The sequence below is a fragment of the Delphinapterus leucas genome, chromosome 6 (genome assembly GCF_059928025.1).
Source record: "Delphinapterus leucas isolate spDelLeu-1000000601 "Yukka" chromosome 6, BTC_Dleu_Yukka2, whole genome shotgun sequence".
Taxonomy (NCBI): domain Eukaryota; kingdom Metazoa; phylum Chordata; class Mammalia; order Artiodactyla; family Monodontidae; genus Delphinapterus; species Delphinapterus leucas.
The window spans coordinates 37,101,870-37,123,317 of NC_143134.1; the positions used below are offsets into that span (position 1 = coordinate 37,101,870).

Here is a 21,448-nt window from a genome sequence, read left to right on the forward strand (position 1 = left end):
ATGTCCTGTTTCTATGCTGCCTCCTGCCCAAAACCCCTCAGAATAGTGTTCCACTGCTTGTTTCGAGAGGTAGACATTCTCAACATTTTACTGTATTTTCCTTTTCTAGTTAATTTTATTACAAATATATAATACAATGCTAAGTACTTTAACATGCATTTTTAAAAAAAAAGTAAACTTACATAATCCCAATATTATAACAATTAACAAAAGTAATGATAACTTCCCTTAATGTTTCCAATATCCTGTCCATATAAAAATTTCCACAGTTGTTCCCAAACGGCCTGTTTTCTCCAAAGAGGATCACTGATCGAGGACCACACACTGGATTTGCTGTACTATCAGAGTTTAACACATAACCTCTGGGGCTTTGGTAGAATTTGAGCGTCATTCATCAGTACAGACTGTTAACAATATCTTATGGCTCCCTAACTCCCACCCCCTCTACAAACACACACACACACACACACACACACACACACACACACACCGCAAATTTGCGAGTGATTGCAGCGTTTATGGGAAACGTAGTCTTGAACGTTTCCGGTTATCGCGCAGCGTTCTGGGAACGGATGTCCTGGGCTTTTCTCCGCGCTGGTGAGGTAACCCAACTCTTCTACTTCCGCCCTTTCCCGACTGGTGGGCGCGGAGGCTTTGCGCCTGAGGTGAGGACGTTTTAGGTCCGGACATCCAGCTTGGAAAGGTAGGCTTGTGTCCCGGGTCAAGGAACGGCAAGTCCCGGAAACCCCTCCTGCCCCAACGTGGGACTCCCACGGCTTGTCTCCGTGCCCGGCCAGTGGGTAAACCTGGGATAGGTGAATGAGGGCGGGCTCCGGGGCCGTAGGTGGCGCTGAGTGCTGGGCAGAAATGCTAGGTGCGGCACGGGTGTGGGAGCTGACCGCAGCCGGACCTGGGAAAGTCCCTTGCCAGCAGTGGAAGGGCAATGCACGTTTATAATATTGACCGTGAACCTGCCACGAAGCGCGCGCGGGCGGTGGGGCTGAGTTGAGCTCCCGAGCTTAGGAGCCAAACAGATCGAGTAAATTCCTTCTCTGTTACTTGGGCATAAGTCAGGTTTCTCACCTAAAAATAAGGTTATTAATAACTGTTTCGTGGCGTTGTTCAGAGAGATAAGTCTTCACCGGTAAAGCATTCAGCCAAGTGCTAGGCAATAAGCACTAATAAGTAGTAGTTAATAAGCCAACATATAATGTTGGCTCGCATCATAGTTAGAAGACACTTTGTTCTTTTTTTTTTTTTTTTTTTTTTTTTGTGGTACGCGGGTCTCTCACTGTTGTGGCCTCTCCCGTTGCGGACCACAGGCTCCGGACACGCAGGCTCAGCGGCCATGGCTCACGGGCCCAGCCGCTCCGCGGCATGTGGGATCCTCCTGGACCGGGGCACGAACCCGTGTCCCCTGCATCGGCAGGCGGACTCTCAACCACTGCGCCACCAGGGAAGCCCAGACACTTTGTTCTTTTCATTTAGATTTTAATCCTCACAGCCACCCTATTTATAATAAAGGTATAATTCCATCATTAAAAAAAAAGAAGAAGTGAAATAACAGACCCAAGGTCACAAAGGTGAGGAAGCTAGGATGTAAAAAAAGGTATACTTTCCTCCCAAATTAAAGCTGTTCCTAATATCCTGCCTACCCAAAACCCAGTGTTGCAGCTATCACAGCACTAGCAGAGTGACTTGTCCCCAAATCCCCAGGACTGTGATTGTAAAGTCAGTGTGAACTGAATCTCACTCTGTGACAGGTGTGTTTACTCTAGGATTTGTGGAATGTTTCCAGAGCCTCTGGGTTAAGACTAAGGCCCCTGGAAACTTCTGCACTGTCCAGGCTGTTTCTGTCCCCAGAAAGCACAGTCTGATGTTCTAGTGCAGTGCTGTCCAATAGAAAGAGAAGGTGTGCCACGTATGTAATTTTAAATGTTCTAGTAGCCACGCTAAAAACTAAAAAGAAACAAGTGAAATTAATTGTAAGAACATATTGTGTCTGTCTCAATATATCAAAAATGTTACTTCAACATGTGGCAGGAGCCACATTTCAAGTGCTTGATAGTGGGATGTGGCTAGTGGCTACCATAATGGATAAAAGAGTTCTAATGAATTCCAGGAGAAGCAAGTTTAAGGCCCTGCACCGGTGGTTCCCAACCAGGGTGATTTTGCTCCCCAGAGGACCTTTGGAAATGTCCAGAGACATTTTTGGTTGTCACAACTGGGAGAAGTGCTACTGGCACCTGGTGGGTAGAAGCCAGAAATGCTGCTTGACATCCTACAATGCACAGGACAGCACCCCTCACCCCCATGACAAAGAGTTATCCAGCCCACAATATCATTAGTGCTGAAGTTGAGAAACACTGCTCTATATGAAAGTTTCAACTAAAATGCATTTGTTTCCTAGGCCTAAGTCTCAGCATCTCTGGAACAAAGCAGCTCTTTTGTGGCAGAAAGGCAGGGACAAGAGTCCCATCTCAGAGGAGCCACCCTCATCAGAGCTTCGGAACAGATGCAGAAGAACCCAGAAAGGAGCAGGTTATGATTTGCTCCAAGGTGATTAAGAACTAGATCTTAATCACCTTGCCTAGACAGAGCCAGACTTGGTGATGTCACCACATCCAGAATCCGTCACAGACTGTGTGACTGTGGAAACTGTGGATCAGCTTGCAGAAGGTGGTGAGCAGGGGTGGAAAGGGATGGGTGACTGATGTACTGCACACGTAAAGCCACAGCCAGAGTCAAGGAAATTCTGTCTTCAGTCCTTAAATAACCCCCCACTTTCTTCATTCTCTCATTCTTTCAGATTCTGAGCCACTGTCACGCCATGTTCATTACACATGGCATCTAGAGGTAGGCTGTGGCTTCCTTTATGCTGAACATATAGAATCACAAAATGATAATATAGGAAAAGATTTCTACTTTTGACTCTTAAAACCTTAAAACAAAATACTGAACTTGAGATGTATGTCCCCTGGTCACCCAGGACAGAGCTAGGAGCAAAGCACAGTGCTGTTCAAAACACAGCACTGTTCATTCTGTCACAGGTAAGTCACTAAAAGTGTCTTATCAAAAGTCTTTTTGAGAAATTGCAACAAATCAGAACAAAAAGATTTAAAAATATTTTGTCATTATCTTTTTGTTCAGAGTCTTCTGTTGATTTTCTAACTCAAGGTGTAAATAATAGGATATTAATATTAATCCTCTGTTTTAGTTTTTTGTGAATTAGTCAGGGAGCACATACATTTTTTTAAATCAATAGGAAAATAATTTACATCACCCAGTGAAAAACAGCAGGGTTATATCCATATGATCATATCAGAGATGTACATATTCAGGGAGTGCTGTCTCTATGTGGTGCTTCCTGCTCCTCAAGGATCAACAGAACATTTTTCCATAGAGAGACTTTTTTCCCAACTGGTGTGATGAGATTAGGCTAGTGAATACAGAAGCTCACCAGACCTTTCCTGACTCCATCCCTCTTTTCTTTACCCCCAGCTTATTCTTCACAGTTCTCTGCATTCTCTCAGGAGCAGCAGAAAATGAACATATCTCAGGTGAGTTGTTCATTAACACCTTTTTTTTATAATGGATTGTATAGATGGTTAATTAACATGGCAAAGTAGATATAGAAACGGATCAGAATTATTCAAGGAAGATAATAGAAAAGCAGATGAATAGCACAGCAGAGTTGTCATGTGGATAGGTAAGGGTCCTCTGATATTACAGATTTTCCAAAGTGCAGCTGCAAATTTCTTCTGACCTTTCTGATAGCCATGGCAGAGAGTTAGACAGACAATATTTGTTTGAAGAATTATGTTGATGAGAAGCTTAAACCAGACATTCCTCATGGAATTTAAAGTCGTCAAAGTCAGGAGAAATGTCTTTGTTGGTCTTCACGTAGGTGATAGTGCAGATCTTTCCAATGACAACCCTGAAAAGAATTCCACTGAAAATAAAGGGCATATTGCCAAAGCAGGTGTTTGGATAAGTAAAACAGAAGTTTAGTTATCCTGTTGGATCCAGGGATAATTCTTAGACTAACTAGAGGTCAGTATGAATGGCTGTACGTTCATGTCCATAAAAATAGCTCTCCATAAATATTCCTCTCAAGTACCTGTCATAAACAAGTTGTTTAGCAGACAGTTTAAAGTACTGTTCTTTGGCAAATGTTACCACACTTTCCATTCATACTTCATTCCACTGCATGAAGCCTTCGTGTCTCTCTTCATATGCCTGTGACCTGCACTCACCAGTGACCTAATTACAGTCAAATCTAATGGGTCTTGTGTAGTCCTTACCTCACTAGACCTGTCTCAGTGCCTGACTCCCCCCTCTCTGTGTCTCTGGAAGGTCTCCTGCATTAGTATGTGTGACACCCTCCTCTGCCACTGTCCTGCCTCTTGTTTCTTTCATGGAGTCATCTTCCTTCTCCTGCCCTTTCACATGTCTCCTCCACAAGCTTCTATTCCTTCTCACTATTCTTCTAACTATTCTTCTTGACTCATTTCATCCCATTTCTGGTTTTAACAATGATGTATTTGCTGGTCTCCCAAATGAGGCTCTGCAGCCCACCCTGACCAACGGCACTTTTTGTGATGATGGAAATGGTCTATATCTGCATTTCCAAAATGGTGAACGGTAGCCATATGTGCCTCTTGAGCAGTTGAAATGTGGCTAGAGTGGCTGAGGGACTGAATTTTTAAGTTTAAAATAGTCATATGTGGCTACCGTACAGGACATAGTTGACTCAACATTTCTCTGTAGGTATCTAAAAGTATCTACAGCTCAACTGATTCAAAGTAAAAGTCAACATTCACAGCCCTTCCCAAACTAATCCTCCTCATCTTTCCCTATAGATGGTATCACCCCATTCAGCCAGGCACCCAAGCCACAAAAAATGGAATGCATGCTTGACTCCTGTTGCTCTCTCTCTCACTCTCTTAACTCCTGCCACATCTGGCCAATATCACGTCTGGGTACTTTTGCTATTTGTGTAGATCAGAGATAACAGCAATTTTATACGGTCCAATTTAATGTATTTTAAACATATTCCTCTACTTTATTCCTCCTCTCAACTGAACTGGTGGAATAACTTCTTTACTGATCTGTCCCACCTCTTTCTTCACCTACTCAGGCACATCTTCCACATGGGTAGTTCATCTAAATGCTAATGAGGTAATGTATCATGCATTTGTATATCACCTCAGTGGCCTCTCATCCCTAAACAATAAAATTCACAATTTCTCAGAATAACATTCAGGCTTTGGAGAATTACAGATTTCATTTTGTCTTTTTACTTTATTGCTGCTCTGACTTTCTTGACAGCTATTTATTGAGTAGCCAAGATGTTGCAAGGAGGTGACGCGTGCTCTAGTTACAACTTAAATAATACAGATACTTTTCTTTCTTAATAGTATTTACAATCTAGTGGGAAATATGACATTAAAAAATTCAGTATATAACTTTAAAGCAAAACCAAACCTCATTTAGTTTCTTAAACACATCCTACTGTTCCTGACTCTTGCCTCATATCCCATTCTCATTGTCTTCTCTGGATTGACCAAGTCTTCATTTCATTCACCTGGTGTTGTGGACTGATTTGGGTCCCCCCGAAATTCCTATGTTGAAGCCCTAACCCCCAATGTGATGGTATTTGGAGATAGGGTTTTTAGGAGGTAATGAAGGTTAAATGAAGTTGTTATGTGTGGGAATCCTAATTCAATAGGATTGGTGGCCTTATAGGAAGAGGAAAAGAGAGAGACTTCACACACAGGCACTGAGGAAAGGCCATATGAGGACACCTTGAGAAGGTGACACCTGTAAGCCAGGAAGAGAACCTCACCAGAACCCAGCCATGCTGATACCCTAATCTTGGGCTTCCAGCCTCTAGAACTGTGAGGAAATAAATTACTGTTGTTTAAGGCATCCAGTCTGTGGTATTTCATTATGGCAGCCAGTGCAACTGAGTCACCTGGCTCTTTACTTTCCTTTTCATTTTATTTTTAATTGTAAAATATAGACAGCATAAAATTTACCATCTTAGCCATTTTTTAAGTGTACAGTTCAGTAGTGTTAAGTACATTTATATTGTTGTGAAACCAATCTCCAGAACTCTTTTCATCTTGCAAAACTAAAGCTCTATATCCATTAAACAGCATCTCCCCACTCCTCCCTCCCTTCGGCTCATGGCAACCACCATTCTGTTTCTATGAATTTCACTGCTCAAATAGGTGGAATCATATAGTTTTTGTCTTTTTGTGACTGTCTTATTTCACTTAGTATAAAGTCCTCAAAGTTCATCCATGTTGAACCATGTATCAGAATTTCCTTCCTTTTTAAGGCTGAATAATACTGCATTGTATGAATATACCACATTTTGTTTATCCATTCATCCTGTGATGGACACTTAGGTTGCTTCCACCTTTTGGCTATTGTGAATAATGCTACTATGAACATAGGTGTACAAATATCTCTTCAAGACTCTGCCTTTAATTCTTGTGGATATATTGCTGGATCATGTGACAATTCTATGTTTAATTTTTCAAGGAACTGCCATCCTGTTTTCAACAGTGGCTGCACCATTTTACATTTTCACCAACAGGGCACAAGGATTTCAGTTTCTCCAGATCCTTGTCAACACTTGCTATTTTCTGTTTTTCTCATAGTAGCCATTTTAATGGATGGGCAGTCTGGCTCTTTGCTTTTGACCTGTCATGAGTCAGCTTTGGTTGCCTCATCCAGGAAACAATGCTCTTTTTTTCCCCTTTGTCTCCCTCTGGGCTAATTTCCAGTCCTCTTCTGAATCTTCATAGCCCTCTGTCTTTCACCTATCTGCACTTCATACATTAGTGGAAATTACCTGATATGTGTTTGTCTGTCTGGTTAGACCATTAGCTCCAAGATCTGGAACCACCATGGGTTCATCTTCATAGGCTTTCAGCTTTCCTAGTTGAGATTGCTCATTAAACTCTGTTCCAAATAAAAGATCATCCCCTATATATATGGAACTGGGCCACCAAGAGAATATGGATTTATATTCTTCTCAGACCACCACTTCATTTCTTACAAGATAGAGCCCATTCCGTTATTATCTTCTCTTTTACAAACCTGTGCACACTTGTTCTGCTTGTGACAAATAGGCCTGTTCTTCTGAATGAAAGCCTTTCCAAAAGGAAGTTTTTCTGACTTTCCCTCTATATTGTGCTTCCTCTAATATGTTGTCATTTAGCCTCTTAACCTTTAAGATCATATCGCCTCTGGATTCTTTTCATGCTTATAAGAAGGACTAAACTTCTTGTGGACAAATACAGTCCCCTTGAAGGAGGTAATACACAGGAGATACTGGGAATAATGTGACGATTTCTTCCTCATACATGGGAAACAAAGTCAGGATTAAAGGAATTAGTTGATTGATTGATCATTTGAATTCATTGAGTATCAGGATTTGAAGTTTGTCAAAGAAAGGACAGACTGGTGGTATAGGCTCAGTTGATCAAAGGTGGAAGTTGAAAAGAATTGTGTCAGTCCTGAAGAATGGGTGGAATTTTGTTGCAGAGTATGGGCAGGTTACTGCATCTTGAAAGAATAACATCAAGCAGACTAAACAAGGGATACAAGGTCCAGTAAGAATCTTTGCCTATTACACTTTGGACTTCCTCTCAGGGAACACTAAGAGAGATGGAGAAATCTTGGGACCAGACTAGGTGTATTAGTTTGTTATGGCTGCCATGATAAAGTACCGCAGACTGGATGGTTTAAACAACAGAAATTTATTTTCTCACGGTCTCAAGGCTGAAAGTCTGAGATCAGGGTAAAGACAGGCTTGGTTCCTTCTGAGAGCTGTGAGGGAAGAATCAGTTCCAGGCCTCTTTCCTTGGCTTATAGATAGCTGTTTTCACATAATCTTCCCTCTGTACATATCTGTGTCCAAATTTCCTCCTCTTATAAGGACACTAATCAAATTGGATTAGGGCCTACCCTAATGACCTCATTATATATAAAATAAAAGCCTATCTTCAAATACAGTTACATTGTGAGGTGCTGGGGGTTAGGACTTCAATGTATGAATTTTGAGTTGGACTAAAGCCCCTAACACTAGAAGTCCTTCGATGCCATCCTTAAGGGTTTGATGTCGTCATGAGTTCTAGCATATGATATGGGGAAGAAATTCATGTAATAAAAGCAATTTTGTTTTTAATGTGGAAGTACTAGCAGAATGGGAAAGACATGAAAGGGGTAAAGTAAGAGTCCAGGTGACTCCAGAGTTTTTCTGATAGGAGGGCAGAATGGTGATCCCTGTTGTAGAAGTGTATGAGAGCTGAGATTTTGCATAATTTCATATATTTTTAAAGTCATTTATATTTCTTTTTTGTGAATCAGTCTTCTTTTTTGCTAATTTTAAAGGCTTCTTAATTATTAAAGAATTTTTTAATTATTAAAGAATTTATCCTTTTATTCTGACATATGTGACAGATATTTTTCCCTATTTCACTATTTGTCTTTGGACACTTTTTGTCCAGAGTTGACCAAGTTCTTTCATTTTTACTAGTGGCATTTTGAGAAATTGTTAAAATATAGAAAGATACAAAGGGATAATGTAATAAACCTTCCCTAATTATCAACTATAAAATTTTTTTTAATCTTTAAAAATTTTTTACTTATTTATTTAACTGAGGTACAGTTTTTTTTTTTTTTTGAGGTACAGTTTTAATACTAGTAAAGTACACTCTAATTGTGAACTGAGTGGATTTTTACATATGTATATACATATAATTTACCACCCAGATTAAGAGAGAAAACATTTCCATCATCCCTGAAGTTTCTTTCCTTCCTTCCAATTTTCAGTTAATAATAACTGCCCCCTTCTGCAGAGGTAACCACTAATCTAACCTCACTTATCAGGAAAAAAAGTATAAATTCATTTTCAACACCATATAAATGGAACCATACCAACGCCTGCACTTTTTCAGGGGAAGGGGCGGTCTGGCTTTTTTCTCTGTACATATTTTTAGATCATCAATGTTGCTGTGTATTTTAATACTTTTTATTGCTGAGCAGCATTCCATTATATGAATGTATGATGGTATGCTCATTCTCTTGTTGGTTTTTCATTTGTGTTTTTTCCAGTTTGGGAGTATTATGAATAAAGCTTCTGTGAACATTCCTTTGTGTCTCTTGGCATATCTTCATTCTTCATTTCTTGGTTATACACGTAGCTTTCTAAAGTGGTTGAACCAATTTATACTTCTGTCTGTACCAAATTCTCACTATTGTTAGCCTTTTTGATTCTAGCCGTGTGTAGTGGTCTCTCATTTAAATTTATAATTTGCTTTCTGTGATAAATACTAGCATTGAGCACCATTATTTGTGTTTTGGCCATGTAGATATCTTTTATGTAAAGTAACTGTTCAGTTCTCTATTTTAATTGAATTATTTGCTTTTATTGATTAGTAGGAGTTATGTCTATATTATCAATACAGGTCATTTGCCAGATGTACGTATTGCTAATGTTTTTGCATTCTGTGACTTGACTATTTCTAGTGTCTTTTGATGAACTAAGTTATGAAATTTCATAAAGTTCAGTATCAGTGTTTCTTTAATGGTAGTTCTTTGTGTGTCGTGTTTGAAAGATCTTTCCCTACTCTGAGATCATGAAGATATTCTCCTGTGTTGTTAGTGGATGCTTGATTATTTGAGCTTGATTCACCTGGAATTACTTTTGTGTATGGCACAAGGTAAGTGTCAAGGTTCATATTTCCATATGGATATCCAGTTGCCCTAGCACCATTTGTTGAAAAGACCATCCTCTGTCCACTGAATTGCAGCAGGGCCTCTGTTGTTTAATCAAGTGAACCAGTCAAGTGGTCTATATCTAGACTGTATTCTCTTCCTTTGATCCAGTTATTTCTCTTTTTACTAGTACTTCACTGTCATAATTACTGTTGTATTTCAGTAAGTCATGAAATCGGGTAGGCCTTAAAGTTTTACTTCTTAAAAAACTTATTGGCTAATTTTGATCCTATGTGTTTTCATAGAAATTTCGTTTCCACTGAAAATCCTGCTGTTTTTTTGTTTTGTTTTGTTTTGTTTTGTTTTGCGGTACGCGGGCCTCTCACTGCTGTGGCCTCTCCCGTTGCGGAGCACAGGCTCCGGGCGCGCAGGCTCAGCGGCCATGGCTCATGGGCCCAGCCACTCTGCGGCACATGGGATCTTCCCAGACCGGGGCACGAACCCGTGTCCCCTGCATCGGCAGGCGGACTCTCAACCACTGCACCACTAGGGAAGCCCCTGCTGGGGTTTTTTAAGAGTAGGGGTGAAGTCTGACATTTCATTAGATTTACTCCTATGTATTTGATCTATTTTGATATTGTAAATTTTTTTTTTTTTTTGCGGTACGCGGGCCTCTCACTGTTGTGGCCTCTCCTGTTGCGGAACACAGGCTCGGGACGTGCAGGCTCAGCGGCCATGGCTCATGGGCCCAGCCGCTCCGCGGCATGTGGGATCTTCCCGAACCAGGGCACAAACCCGTGTTCCCTGCATCAGCAGGCGGACTCTCAACCACTGTGCCACCAGGGAAGCCCTGTAAATATTTTTAAATTTCATTTTTAGTTGTTGATTTATCAAAATACAATGGATTTTTAAATATTGATCTTATATCTAGCTATTTTGTTAAATTCGCTTATTCTAATAGCTTATTTTGGTAGATTCTTTTGAATTTTAAATGCACATCATGTCTTTTGCAAATAAAGAAAATTTTACTTCTTCCTTTTCAATCTTTATGTCTTTAATTTCTTTTTATTCTTCTAGTACCATGTTGAATACAAATGATGATAATAGAAATCTTTTTCTTCTACCTCACATGAGGGGGAAAATACTTAATATTTCACCACTGAGTGTGGTTTTAACTTTAGAGTTTTTGTACATGCCCTTCATTAGAATGAGGAAGCTCTCTCTGTTTTTAGTTTGCTGAGAATTTTTATTACACAGAGGTATTAAATTTGGTCAAATGCTTTTTGTGCACCTGGTGAGATAACAGTATAATTTTATTTATTTATTCTGTTAAAGGGGCGGATTATACTGATTGAATTATCAGTGTTTAACCAATCTTGCATTCCTGGGATGTCTCACACCTGGGTCTGAAGTACAATCCCTTTCATGTATCATGCACCTTCTTGGTTAAATTTATGCTTAGTATTTACTTTTTATTCTATTCTAAATGGAATTGTTTTCTTAATTTTTTTATTGCTCATTGCTAGTGTTTAGAAATACAAATGTTTGTGTGTTGATCTTGAATCCTGAAAATTTGCTGAGTTTGTTTATTAGCAATAACTTTTTGTAGATTTAGTGTTTATGTGTTATATATATTTATATATTAGATTTTGTAGTCTGACTAGAGGTGGTTTTACTTTTTTCCTTTCCACTTTTATCTTTTTTCTTGCTCATTTGCTCTGGCTAGAACTTCCAGTACAATGATAGAATTGGTTACAGTGGACATCCTTGTCTTATTCCTGAACTTTGGAGGAAAACTTCCTGTCATTTATTTTAGCATTGTGTATGACGTTAGCTGGGATTTGTCAAAAGTGCTTTTTATTGTGTTGAGGAAGTTCTCTTTTATTCCTAGTTTGTTGAGTGTTTTTATCATTCGTGTTGGATTTTGTCAAATACTTTCTCTGCATCAATTGAGATGATCATGTGGTTTATTTCCTTCATTCTATTACTGTGCTGTTACATTGATTGATTTTCCTTTGGTGAGCCACTCTTACATTCCTGGGATAAATCCTACTTGGTCATGGTGTATAATCATTTTAATATACTGCTAGGTTTGGTTTGCTTGTATTTTGCTGAGGAGATTTGCATCTATATTTCTAAGGAATATTGATCTTTAGTCTTGTGATTTCTTTGTCTGACTTTGGTTAAAAGTAACTCATAGAATGAGTTAGGAAGTGTTCCCTCTTCTATTTTGGAGTGAGTTAGAGAAGGGTTTGTGTTCATTCTTAAATGTTTGGTAAAATTCACCAGTGAATCCAACTGGTCCTAAGCTTTTCTTTGTTGGGAGGTTTTTAACTACTAATTCAGTCTCCTTACATGGAACTCTTCAGATTTTCCATTTCTGTTTGACTCAGTTTTCATAGTTTGTATGTTTCTAAGAATTTGTCCTTTTCATCTAGGTTATCTAGTTTGTTGGTGTACAGTTTTTTATAGTGCTCTCTAATAGTCATTTTTATTTCTGTAAAGTCGGTAATAATGGCCCCATTTTCATTACCAATTTTAGTAAATTAGAGTCTTCTTTTTTCTTCGTTAGTCTGCCTAAAGGTTCATTAATTCTGTTGATCTTTTCCATGAACCAACATTCAGTTGATTATATTGTTTTTTATTCTTTATTTGGTTTTTCTCTGCTTTAATCTTCATTATTTCCGTCCTTCTGCTAGTTTTGGGTTTAGTTCACATTTATTTTTCTAGTTCCTTAGGATATACAGTTAGGTCATTGATTTGAGATCTTTTTTTAATGTAGGTGTTATAGCTGTAAATGTCCCTCTAAGCACTGTTTTAGTTGCATCTCATAAGTTTTGGTATGTTGTGTTTTTGTTTTGTTATCTCAAAATATTTTCTAACTTCCCTTCGATTCCCTTTGATTTATTCTTTGATCTTTTGGATTTTTTAAGAGTGTGTAGTTTTATTTCCACATATTTTTGAATTTTCCAGTTTTCCTTTTCTTACTGATTTCTGGTTTCATTATATTTTGGTCATAGAAGGTACTTCGTATGATTTTAACCTTTAAAATATATTGAGACTTGTTTCATGGCCTAACATATGGTCTATACCAGAGAATGTTCCATGTTTACTGAAGAACGTGTATGCTTCTGGTGTTGGCCTGAGTGTTTCTGTAGATATCTGTGAGCTACAGTTCACAGCTTTGTTCAAGTGTGTTCTTCCAATACTGATCTTTTGTCTAGTAGTTCAATCCATTATGAAAGTGGGGCAATAAAATCTCCAACTATTATTGTTGAAATGTTTATCTTGTCAGTTCTGTCAGTTTTTGCCAATGGAAGTTCTGTTGTTAGGTACATGTATGTTTATAACTATTTTGTTTTCTTGATTTATTGACCTTTTTTTTTTTTTTTTTTTTTGCGGTACGCGGCCCTCTCACCGCTGTGGCCTCTCCCGCTGCGGAGCACAGGCTCCGGATGCGTAGGCTCAGCGGCCATGGCTCCGGGGCCCAGCCGCTCCGCGGCATGTGGGATCCTCCCGGACCGGGGCACGAACCCGAGTCCCCTACATCGGCAGGCGGACTCCCAACCGCTGCGCCACCAGGGAAGCCCTATTGACCCTTTTACCATTGTAAAATGTCCTTTCTCTCTCTCTCTCTCTCTCTCTCTCTCTTTTTTTTTTTGTCTTAACACATTATTGACCAGAGATATATTAATACTTAGTCTTTTGTTACCCAAATGTTATTGACTGGAGACGGATCAATATGTTTGTAGAGAGTGATAAAATTAACATCACTGTGTGAAGTTGTTAGACCTTAAAATTGATCAAGAGTTCATTATACAACTTATGATTGTCATTATCATTCACATTTTGCTCCGTTAGCTTTTTTGTTCCAACCTTGTGTATATTATAAACGTAAAATTTTCAAAAATGACACATCATGAAATTTTGAGTGAAGAAGAAATTTTTGGTGAATTTTATGCAGATACTTTCTCTGATTGTCCAAGCGACATATATACTAGTCTCTCAGAAGATGATAGTTCTTCAGAATATAGTTCTGATTCAGATGATTTGAATATTAGACCAACAGAATCATTGATTCTGATATGGAAAGTGAAAATGAAACTCAAGGTGCTGGAACTTGCTCCTTTGCTTCTACAGAAGAGTGGACTGAAGACAACATTTCACAAAAATTAGAAGTCTTTACAGGTGTGTCAGGTGTAACTATTAAATGTAATAACCTGCAAAGTGTCAGTGAAATAACAGAATTAATTTTTGGCCAGCCGAAATAAAAATTGCCAGCCACAGGCATTAGTTTTTGCAAAAATCCCCCAGTCAGTAATGAGTTAAAGTCTGTTTTGTCTAATCCTAGTATAGGCAATCCAGGTCTATTTTGGTTACTGTTTACATGATATATCTTGTATTAGTCTTTTACTTTCAAACTGTTGTGTCTTTGAATGTGAAGTGTTACTTGTAGACAGAATATAATTGGATCATATTTTTTCAATCCATTCTGTCTCTGCCTTTTAATTCAGATATTTAACCATTAACATTTAATGTAAGAAGCATTTGTCTTCTATTTAGACATTTGCTCTGAGTATGTCCATTTTGTTTTTCTACTTCACAATTTTTGCTTTCTTTTGTGTTAAGTCAATATTTCCTAGTATACCATTTCAGTTACCTTGTTGTGCCTTTACTACATTTTTTCCCAGTTATTAGTGGTTACCTTGTTGATTACAATTAACAACTATAACAGTATTGTTCAGATGAATACAAACTTAATTTCAATAGTATACTAAAACTTTGGTCTTCTATAGCTTCACACCCTCCTCACTCCTTTATGCTGTTATTGTCATCTAAATTAACAACTTTATACATGTGTGTATTCTAGTAGCAATTTCTAATTACTGCCTCATGTAGTGGTCTTGAAATCATACAGGAGAAAAATAAATACAAAAAAATACATTTATAGTGTCTTTTATATTTTTACCTGTGTAGTTACTTTTACCTACATAGTTTTCTTTATTTCTTCATATGGATTTTTGAGTTATTGTCTAGTGTACTCTCATTATAGCCTGAATGACTCCCTTATTAATATTTCTTATACAGCAGGTATACTAATGACATTTTCCCAATCCTTATTTACCTAGGAGTGTCATAATTTCTTCTTCGTTTTTGCAGGATGGTTTTGCCGAATATTCAAGTCTTGGTTGACAGTCTTTCCCTTTGGTACTTTAAATATGTCATACAACTGCCTAATGGTTTCCCTGGTTTCTAATGAGAAATCAGCTATTAATCTTATTTGAGACCCTTTGGAGGCAATGAGTCACCTCTCTCTTGCTGCTTTCAAGTTTTATTCTTTGTTTTTCGGCTCTTTTTCCTCTCTTCTCCCCTACTTCTGGTATGTGAATGTTGCTATGTTTGATTGTGACCCACAAATCACTGAGACTTTTTGTTCATTTTCCTTCATTATTTTTACTGTATATTCTCAGGTTGGGTCATCTCAATAGATTTATATTCAAATTGGCTGGTTTTTCTGCCTATTCAGCTCTTGAGCCCTCTAGGGACTTATTCACTTCAATTATTGTACTTTCTACTCCAGAATTTGAGTTTGCTTTTTCAATATATGTATACTTTCTGTCTCTTTATTGATATTCTTTATTTGATGAGGCATTGTTTCCATACTTTTTTTTGTTCTTTTGATGTGGTTTCCTTTAGTACTTGGTACATATTTAAAACAGCTGATGAAAAGTCTTGGTCTAGTAAGTCCAATGTCTGGACTTACTCAGAGACAGATTTTACACTGTTTCATATGTGTCTGTTTGTTTTCCTATATATGAGTAATAGTTTCTCATCTGTTTACATCTCAAATTTTTTTTGAAAACTGGACATTTAAAATATGTGTAATGTGTAAGCAGAATCTCAACAACTGCAGCTGTTGTTATGTATTTGTCTAGTGACTCTTTTGAACTAATTCTGTAGAATCTGTATTCTTTGTCCTGTGTGGCCAACTGAAGTCACTGCTCTATTAATTAAATAGCCAGCTAGTAATTGGACAATGATTTCCTTAAATACCTGTAACCAATAAGGCTCCCAATATTTGCTAAGTTACTCTGTGTGTATGTTGGGGCATGCCTTCAACAATTAGCCCAGCATTTTATTACTCCACATTAGCCTTCACTTTTTTTTCATAGAGCCTCAAGGTTAGTGAGAGGCAAGGGTTTAGCACCTTCTCAGGTCTTTCCTGAATGTGAACACAGCCCAGGGATTGTGTGTCACCTTTTAGATCATCAGGAATATACCTGAGCTTTTCAAAGCCCCTTCTGGATATCTCATTCTCCAGCTTTTCCCTTTAAGCTTTTTAGTAATACTGTTGTTTCCCTTAGCTGTTAAAAACTGCCTGTAGTAGTCAAGTAGCCATGATGGTAAACAATATCCCATGATTTTTTAAAAAAAGTAATGTCTTGTCCCCAGGGAAAATGTTATTTACAGCTTTGAGTCATATCAAGTGAAGGGGGTGGTCTAGGAAACCACCGGACAGGCCAAATAATGCCAGTTCTCTGGGAATGGGGTTTACCTTCTAATGGAACCTCAGTCTTAGGTACTGAGAACTTGGGTCTCAGCATTTTATTACTTAGAAGAGGTAGGACAGATAGGTCTAGGCAGCATTTTTGGTAGTGTCTGCTACTGCTCTCTTCCTACTGCAGTGAGATCCCACCAATCACATTATGTGTTCTGATGACTTTCCCCTTACAGATTAAGTATTCTTTAGTGGAGATATGCATGAGTCTGAGTGGATTTAAGCACTGACTGTTCTTCCTCTACACTAGCCATCACCACATGGGACAGAAAGGGGCTTCTTCTGAATTCTCCCCCAATCCTCTCTATGACAGATTGGCTTCCTTGAGAAAATCTCACAAAGAAGGTAGAAATTACCCTATGTCTGTGACACATACCATCTCCGTAGGGACTTCACACTCTTCACATTTGCATACATGTGGTTTTTATAGCTTAAGTTTCCTATCTTCTTATATGGAGTTTAGCATATGGTTCAGTAAGCAAATGAATGGGTCCTGATTCTCCCTACAGGTACCTATCTCTCCTGATTTCAGATTGTTTGCCATGCAATTTCATTTTTCTAATGAGTTCAAAAATACATTAATTTTCAGTTCACCAAGCTTTGTTCTTGTAAGATGTTAGTATTGCTCTTTTCAGCTTTCTACATCTTTGAGCTAAAATCTAAAGCCGCACTGTATGATTGTAATTTTTTCTAATTTGGTGAGACTTACTGTTTTTGTTTTATAATATGCAAAGTGTAGCAGAAAATAATTTATGTTATGATCAGATTATGCTTTATATTTCAGTTAGTCAAGTTGGGTAATTATGTCATTTCAGTCTTCTGTATCAGTGGTCAGCAAACTTTTTTGGTAAATGTCAGATAGTAGGCTTTGTGGGAGATATGGTCTCTCTTGGAACTACTAAACTCTACAGTTTTAGTCTTATAGCAGCCATAGATAATACACAAACAAATGAACATGAGCTGTGTTCTAATAAAATTTTATTTTCAAAAAAACAGGTAGTGTGCCAGATTTGGTCTTTGGCCCATAATTTTCTGACCCCTGTTCTAAATCTCTATTGGTTTTTCAGTCTGCTTGTCCTGTGAGTTACTGAGAGAGTTGTATTAAAAACACTAATTATAATTGTGTGTCTGTATATCTAATTTCTCTCAACTATTGTTTATATATATACAATATACAGTAATACTCATTGTTCTCTGTAGTTATGTTCTGTAAAGTGGCCATGAACACTGAATTAGCAAATACTGAATCATTGCTCCCAGGGGAAATACAGGATTAGGTTCCTGCAAGCTCCTGGTCACAACGTTTTGGTTAGCCAATCAATATGTAACCTGGTTATGTGTGTTTCTGTTTAAGAACATCTTATTTAGTAATATTGTTGATTCATGAACATGAACTAACAGCCAACAGCACCGTAATTAATGCTTGAACACAGCCTATTAAACATTCTTGTTTTCTGCATAAGGCATATCACAACTTTTTTGCACTTAGGGACACTAGATAGCACTTCTTTTTCTTTTTTTTTTTTAAATATGGAATTTTATAAATTTATTTTTATTTATTTTTGGCTGCATTGGGTCTTTGTTGCTGTGAGCGGGCTTTCTCTAGTTGCGGCAAGCAGGGGCTGCTCTTCATTGCAGTGCACAGGCTTCTCATTGGGGTGGCTTCTCTTGTGCGGAGGATGAGCTCTAGGCACGTGGGCTTCATTAGTTGCAGCACGCGGGCTTAGTAGTTGTGGCTCACGGGCTCTAGAGCGCAGGCTCAGTAGTTGTGGCGCATGGGCTTAGTTGCTCCATGGCATGTGGGATCATCCCGGACCAGGGCTCGAACCCGTGTCCCCTGCATTGGCAGGCAGATTCTTAACCACTGTGCCACCAGGGAAGTCCCTAGATAGCACTTCTGTACTACACAATGGGGCCATTCTAAAATGTGAAACCACCAAGAAATAGCACAAAAATGAAAAAAAGTGCTAAATAGACTACAAAAAGGATATGATTACTGTACAACAGCTGAAACAAGAAGGCAAGGCATTATCTTGTTCAGATTCAGCTGGGAAAACGTGTATTGGGCAAATTTTTTATCATTCTGTGAATGGCTGCAAATGAATGCAAAATCACAAGTACTGATTTGGAAGTTAAAAGTAAATTTTAGTGAGTAGGTGAATTTGCAAATACAGAAATCTGAATAATGAGAATTGACTGTATTTGGAAGCTGTGTTGATATGCTGTATTTGGAAGCATATCAATTTATGTTACACCTTCTGTTAAAAGAATCATTTTATCATTATATATATGTGTATGTGTGTATATATATATATATATATATATATATATATTTCATACTTTCTTACATTCAGGTCTATTGCTTTTCATGTTAATATAACCATATCAATTTTCTTTTGGTTAGTGATTATGTATATATCTTTTTGCATCCTTTTCCTTTCAATCTTCATACATCTGCCTCTGTAAATTGTGTTTTCTTTGTTATTTTTATGCTGTCAGTCTTTCCTTTAATTGTATTTGTTAGTCCAGAGGTTGGCAAATTTTTTCTGTAATGTGTCAGGTAGTAAATATTTTCAGTTTTGGTAGTCATAAAGTCTCTGATAAAACTGCTAGGCTCTGCTTGTTTTTGCATAAAAGCAACCATAGACAATACAAAATTATTGGGGGTAGGGGGGTTGCTGTGTCCCAATAAAACTTTTATTTTAAAAAGTGGCAAGCTGGATTTGGCCACAGGTCATAATTTGCTGACCGCTTCACTGGAGCATGCCCAGGGTAGTAGAGTGGGATGAAAATTGTAGGAAGTGTATTTATATTTTTTTTGCTAAAAAATAAAAGACAAAAGTTTTACTAATATACTTATTGAGAGTACAAGTATATAACTCATAAATACATACAAATTAAGTTATTAATATTTTTACTAATTGAGCACCTCCAAAGTATAAGCTAAAATTAGATCCAAAATAGGCATCCTTTATATTCATTTGTTTCAGCTCTTTACGGTAAACGTAAGAACTGTTTTCATGCGTATTTCCTATGTCATCTAATTCTAAACCCAGATTAAACAGAAATGTACTCTTGCAGGCATCAGTGTCATTCAAGGACGTAACTGTCGAACTCACCCAGGAGGAGTGGCAGCAAATGGGTCCTATTCAGAAAACCCTCTACAGAGATGTGATGCTAGAGAACTACAACAACCTAGTCTCAGTGGGTGAGCATATAAGCATAACTTACCCTCATAACTCCATACAGAAGGCATTTTCTTTTTATGCATCAGTCACATGAATACTTTAGATTTTAATGTCATTTAGGCTTTTTATGTGACCAAGCCCTACTGAGGAATAGAAAGTGTTTGACTGCCGTTGCCAACTGCCAATGATAAATTTAGCTGAGGGCCTTCAGGATGCTGTTCCTGAAGCTTTTTCCACTTCTGGAGACTAAAAAGCTCATCATCTGGCCTAAGTACTCAGTTGTTGCCTGTTTACAGGGAACTGCATTTTCAAACCAGAGGTGATCTTCAAATTGGAGCAAGGAGAAGAGCCTTGGTTCTTAGAGGAAGAATTCTCAAACCAGAGCCATAAAGGTGAGTTACTGAGCACTAATAGAATTCTGTGGGGTAGTTAGACTCCAGAAGGTCAGTTTTGCAGTGAACACCTTCATATTTCAAGACTTTTCTTATAAGTCCCAAAGGCACAAAAAACACCAGTCAAAAGAGAATGATTAATAAACTTGACTACATTAAAATTGAGAATTTTGTTCATAAATGATACCATTAAAAGGATGAAGAGACAGGCCACAGAGTAGCAGAATAGATATACAATACAAGTAACCTAGAAAGGATAAGCATCCTGAAAATGTAAAAACTTCTGCAAGTCTAAATAGGAAAGCATAGCAACTCAGTTTAGGTGAAAGACTTTATACATAGGAGCTTTCAAACAGCTGTTAAATCTTTGAAAATGTGTTCAATCTCATTACTTTTCACAGAATGCAAAATAGAGTATAAGGTGAGGTAAGTAATATGTATAGCATGAAATGAGATTAACAAATCTGGCAATGGCAAGTCATGGGGAAGATGTAAAATATTAAAGACCCTTATTTATTGACTGAAAATGTAAACTGATAAAACCACTATGAAATCAGGAAGATGTTATCAAATAGTTAAAGTTTTACATACCTGTAACCAAGTAATCATTTTCCCAACTGTATACCCTATAAAAAGGCATGATTGTATTCTCTAGAATGAATAAAACAATATTTATGGCAATATTGGTTATTTTTGCCAAAATTGGGCTCATCAGCAACAGAATAAAGGAATAGTATTTCTTAAGGGAGAATTATACAGCTATATGAAATCTTATACAATGATTGCAAACATAATATTAAAAAGTATAAATATGCATGTATGGTTACATTTATGTAAATGTCAGAAACAAGCAAAACTCAATTACATTTTTAGGAATTAATATATAGGTGGTAAAACTACAAAGAAAATCAAGGAGGTAAATATCAGGAGAGTGATGAACTCTTAAGCATGAGGAAGTTGTTACCAGGCAGGGATTTTTGCAGAGCCATTTATGTTCTGTTTCTTGACATGGTTTCTAATTCGATGAGTGTTCACTCTATACTGTTAAATTGCACATATAAGTTTTATGCAAATATAAATTATGTTTCATGCTTAACAGAAAGTTACAAGATGAACCAAAAGTAAAATAGTATTCACAGTTCATATAAGCCAGAAAGGATGGGCATCTAGAATGCATAAGGAATTTGGATCTTTGCAGTAAGGTCTTCCATGATACCTCATTTAAAATTGCACCCCTCATATCAAACTGAAATGTGGAAATTTAGAATGAAGTGATCAGGTTCACTTATCTGCACTTTTGTTAGATGATATAAGTCAAAGGTATCACAGCCAGAATTGAGCAGTGAATCTAATTTAATTACAAGAATTGATTTTCCTTTTATCAGTCTTATACTTGTTTGTATTTCTATGACTCACAGCTGCAAGATGGATTTTATCCTGAGCTATAAACTTCTTCATTTAATCATGAGGAGGTTGGTGCTATCAATTTAATTTGATTTTGAAAGACTGAATGGAAATAAGGAATGATATCAAATTGAAGTATGAAGACTCTTGAGGATTCTACCAGTAGAGCC

The 21,448-nt window shown here is 37.6% G+C and overlaps 1 protein-coding gene across 1 annotated transcript in view; it reads left to right on the forward strand.

The window, feature by feature from the left end:
• Positions 1 to 540: 540 nt before the first annotated feature.
• The window catches only part of ZNF510 (zinc finger protein 510), a 67,804-nt gene continuing 46,896 nt past the window's right edge, over positions 541 to 21,448 (forward strand). Inside the window, exons 1-4 of the mRNA XM_089913007.1 lie at positions 541 to 2,559; positions 3,502 to 3,560; positions 19,376 to 19,502; positions 19,779 to 19,874. Coding sequence (XP_089769133.1) covers positions 2,376 to 2,559; positions 3,502 to 3,560; positions 19,376 to 19,502; positions 19,779 to 19,874 — 466 coding nt within the window. The 5' untranslated portion in view covers positions 541 to 2,375. The remainder of the gene's footprint in view (positions 2,560 to 3,501; positions 3,561 to 19,375; positions 19,503 to 19,778; positions 19,875 to 21,448) is intronic.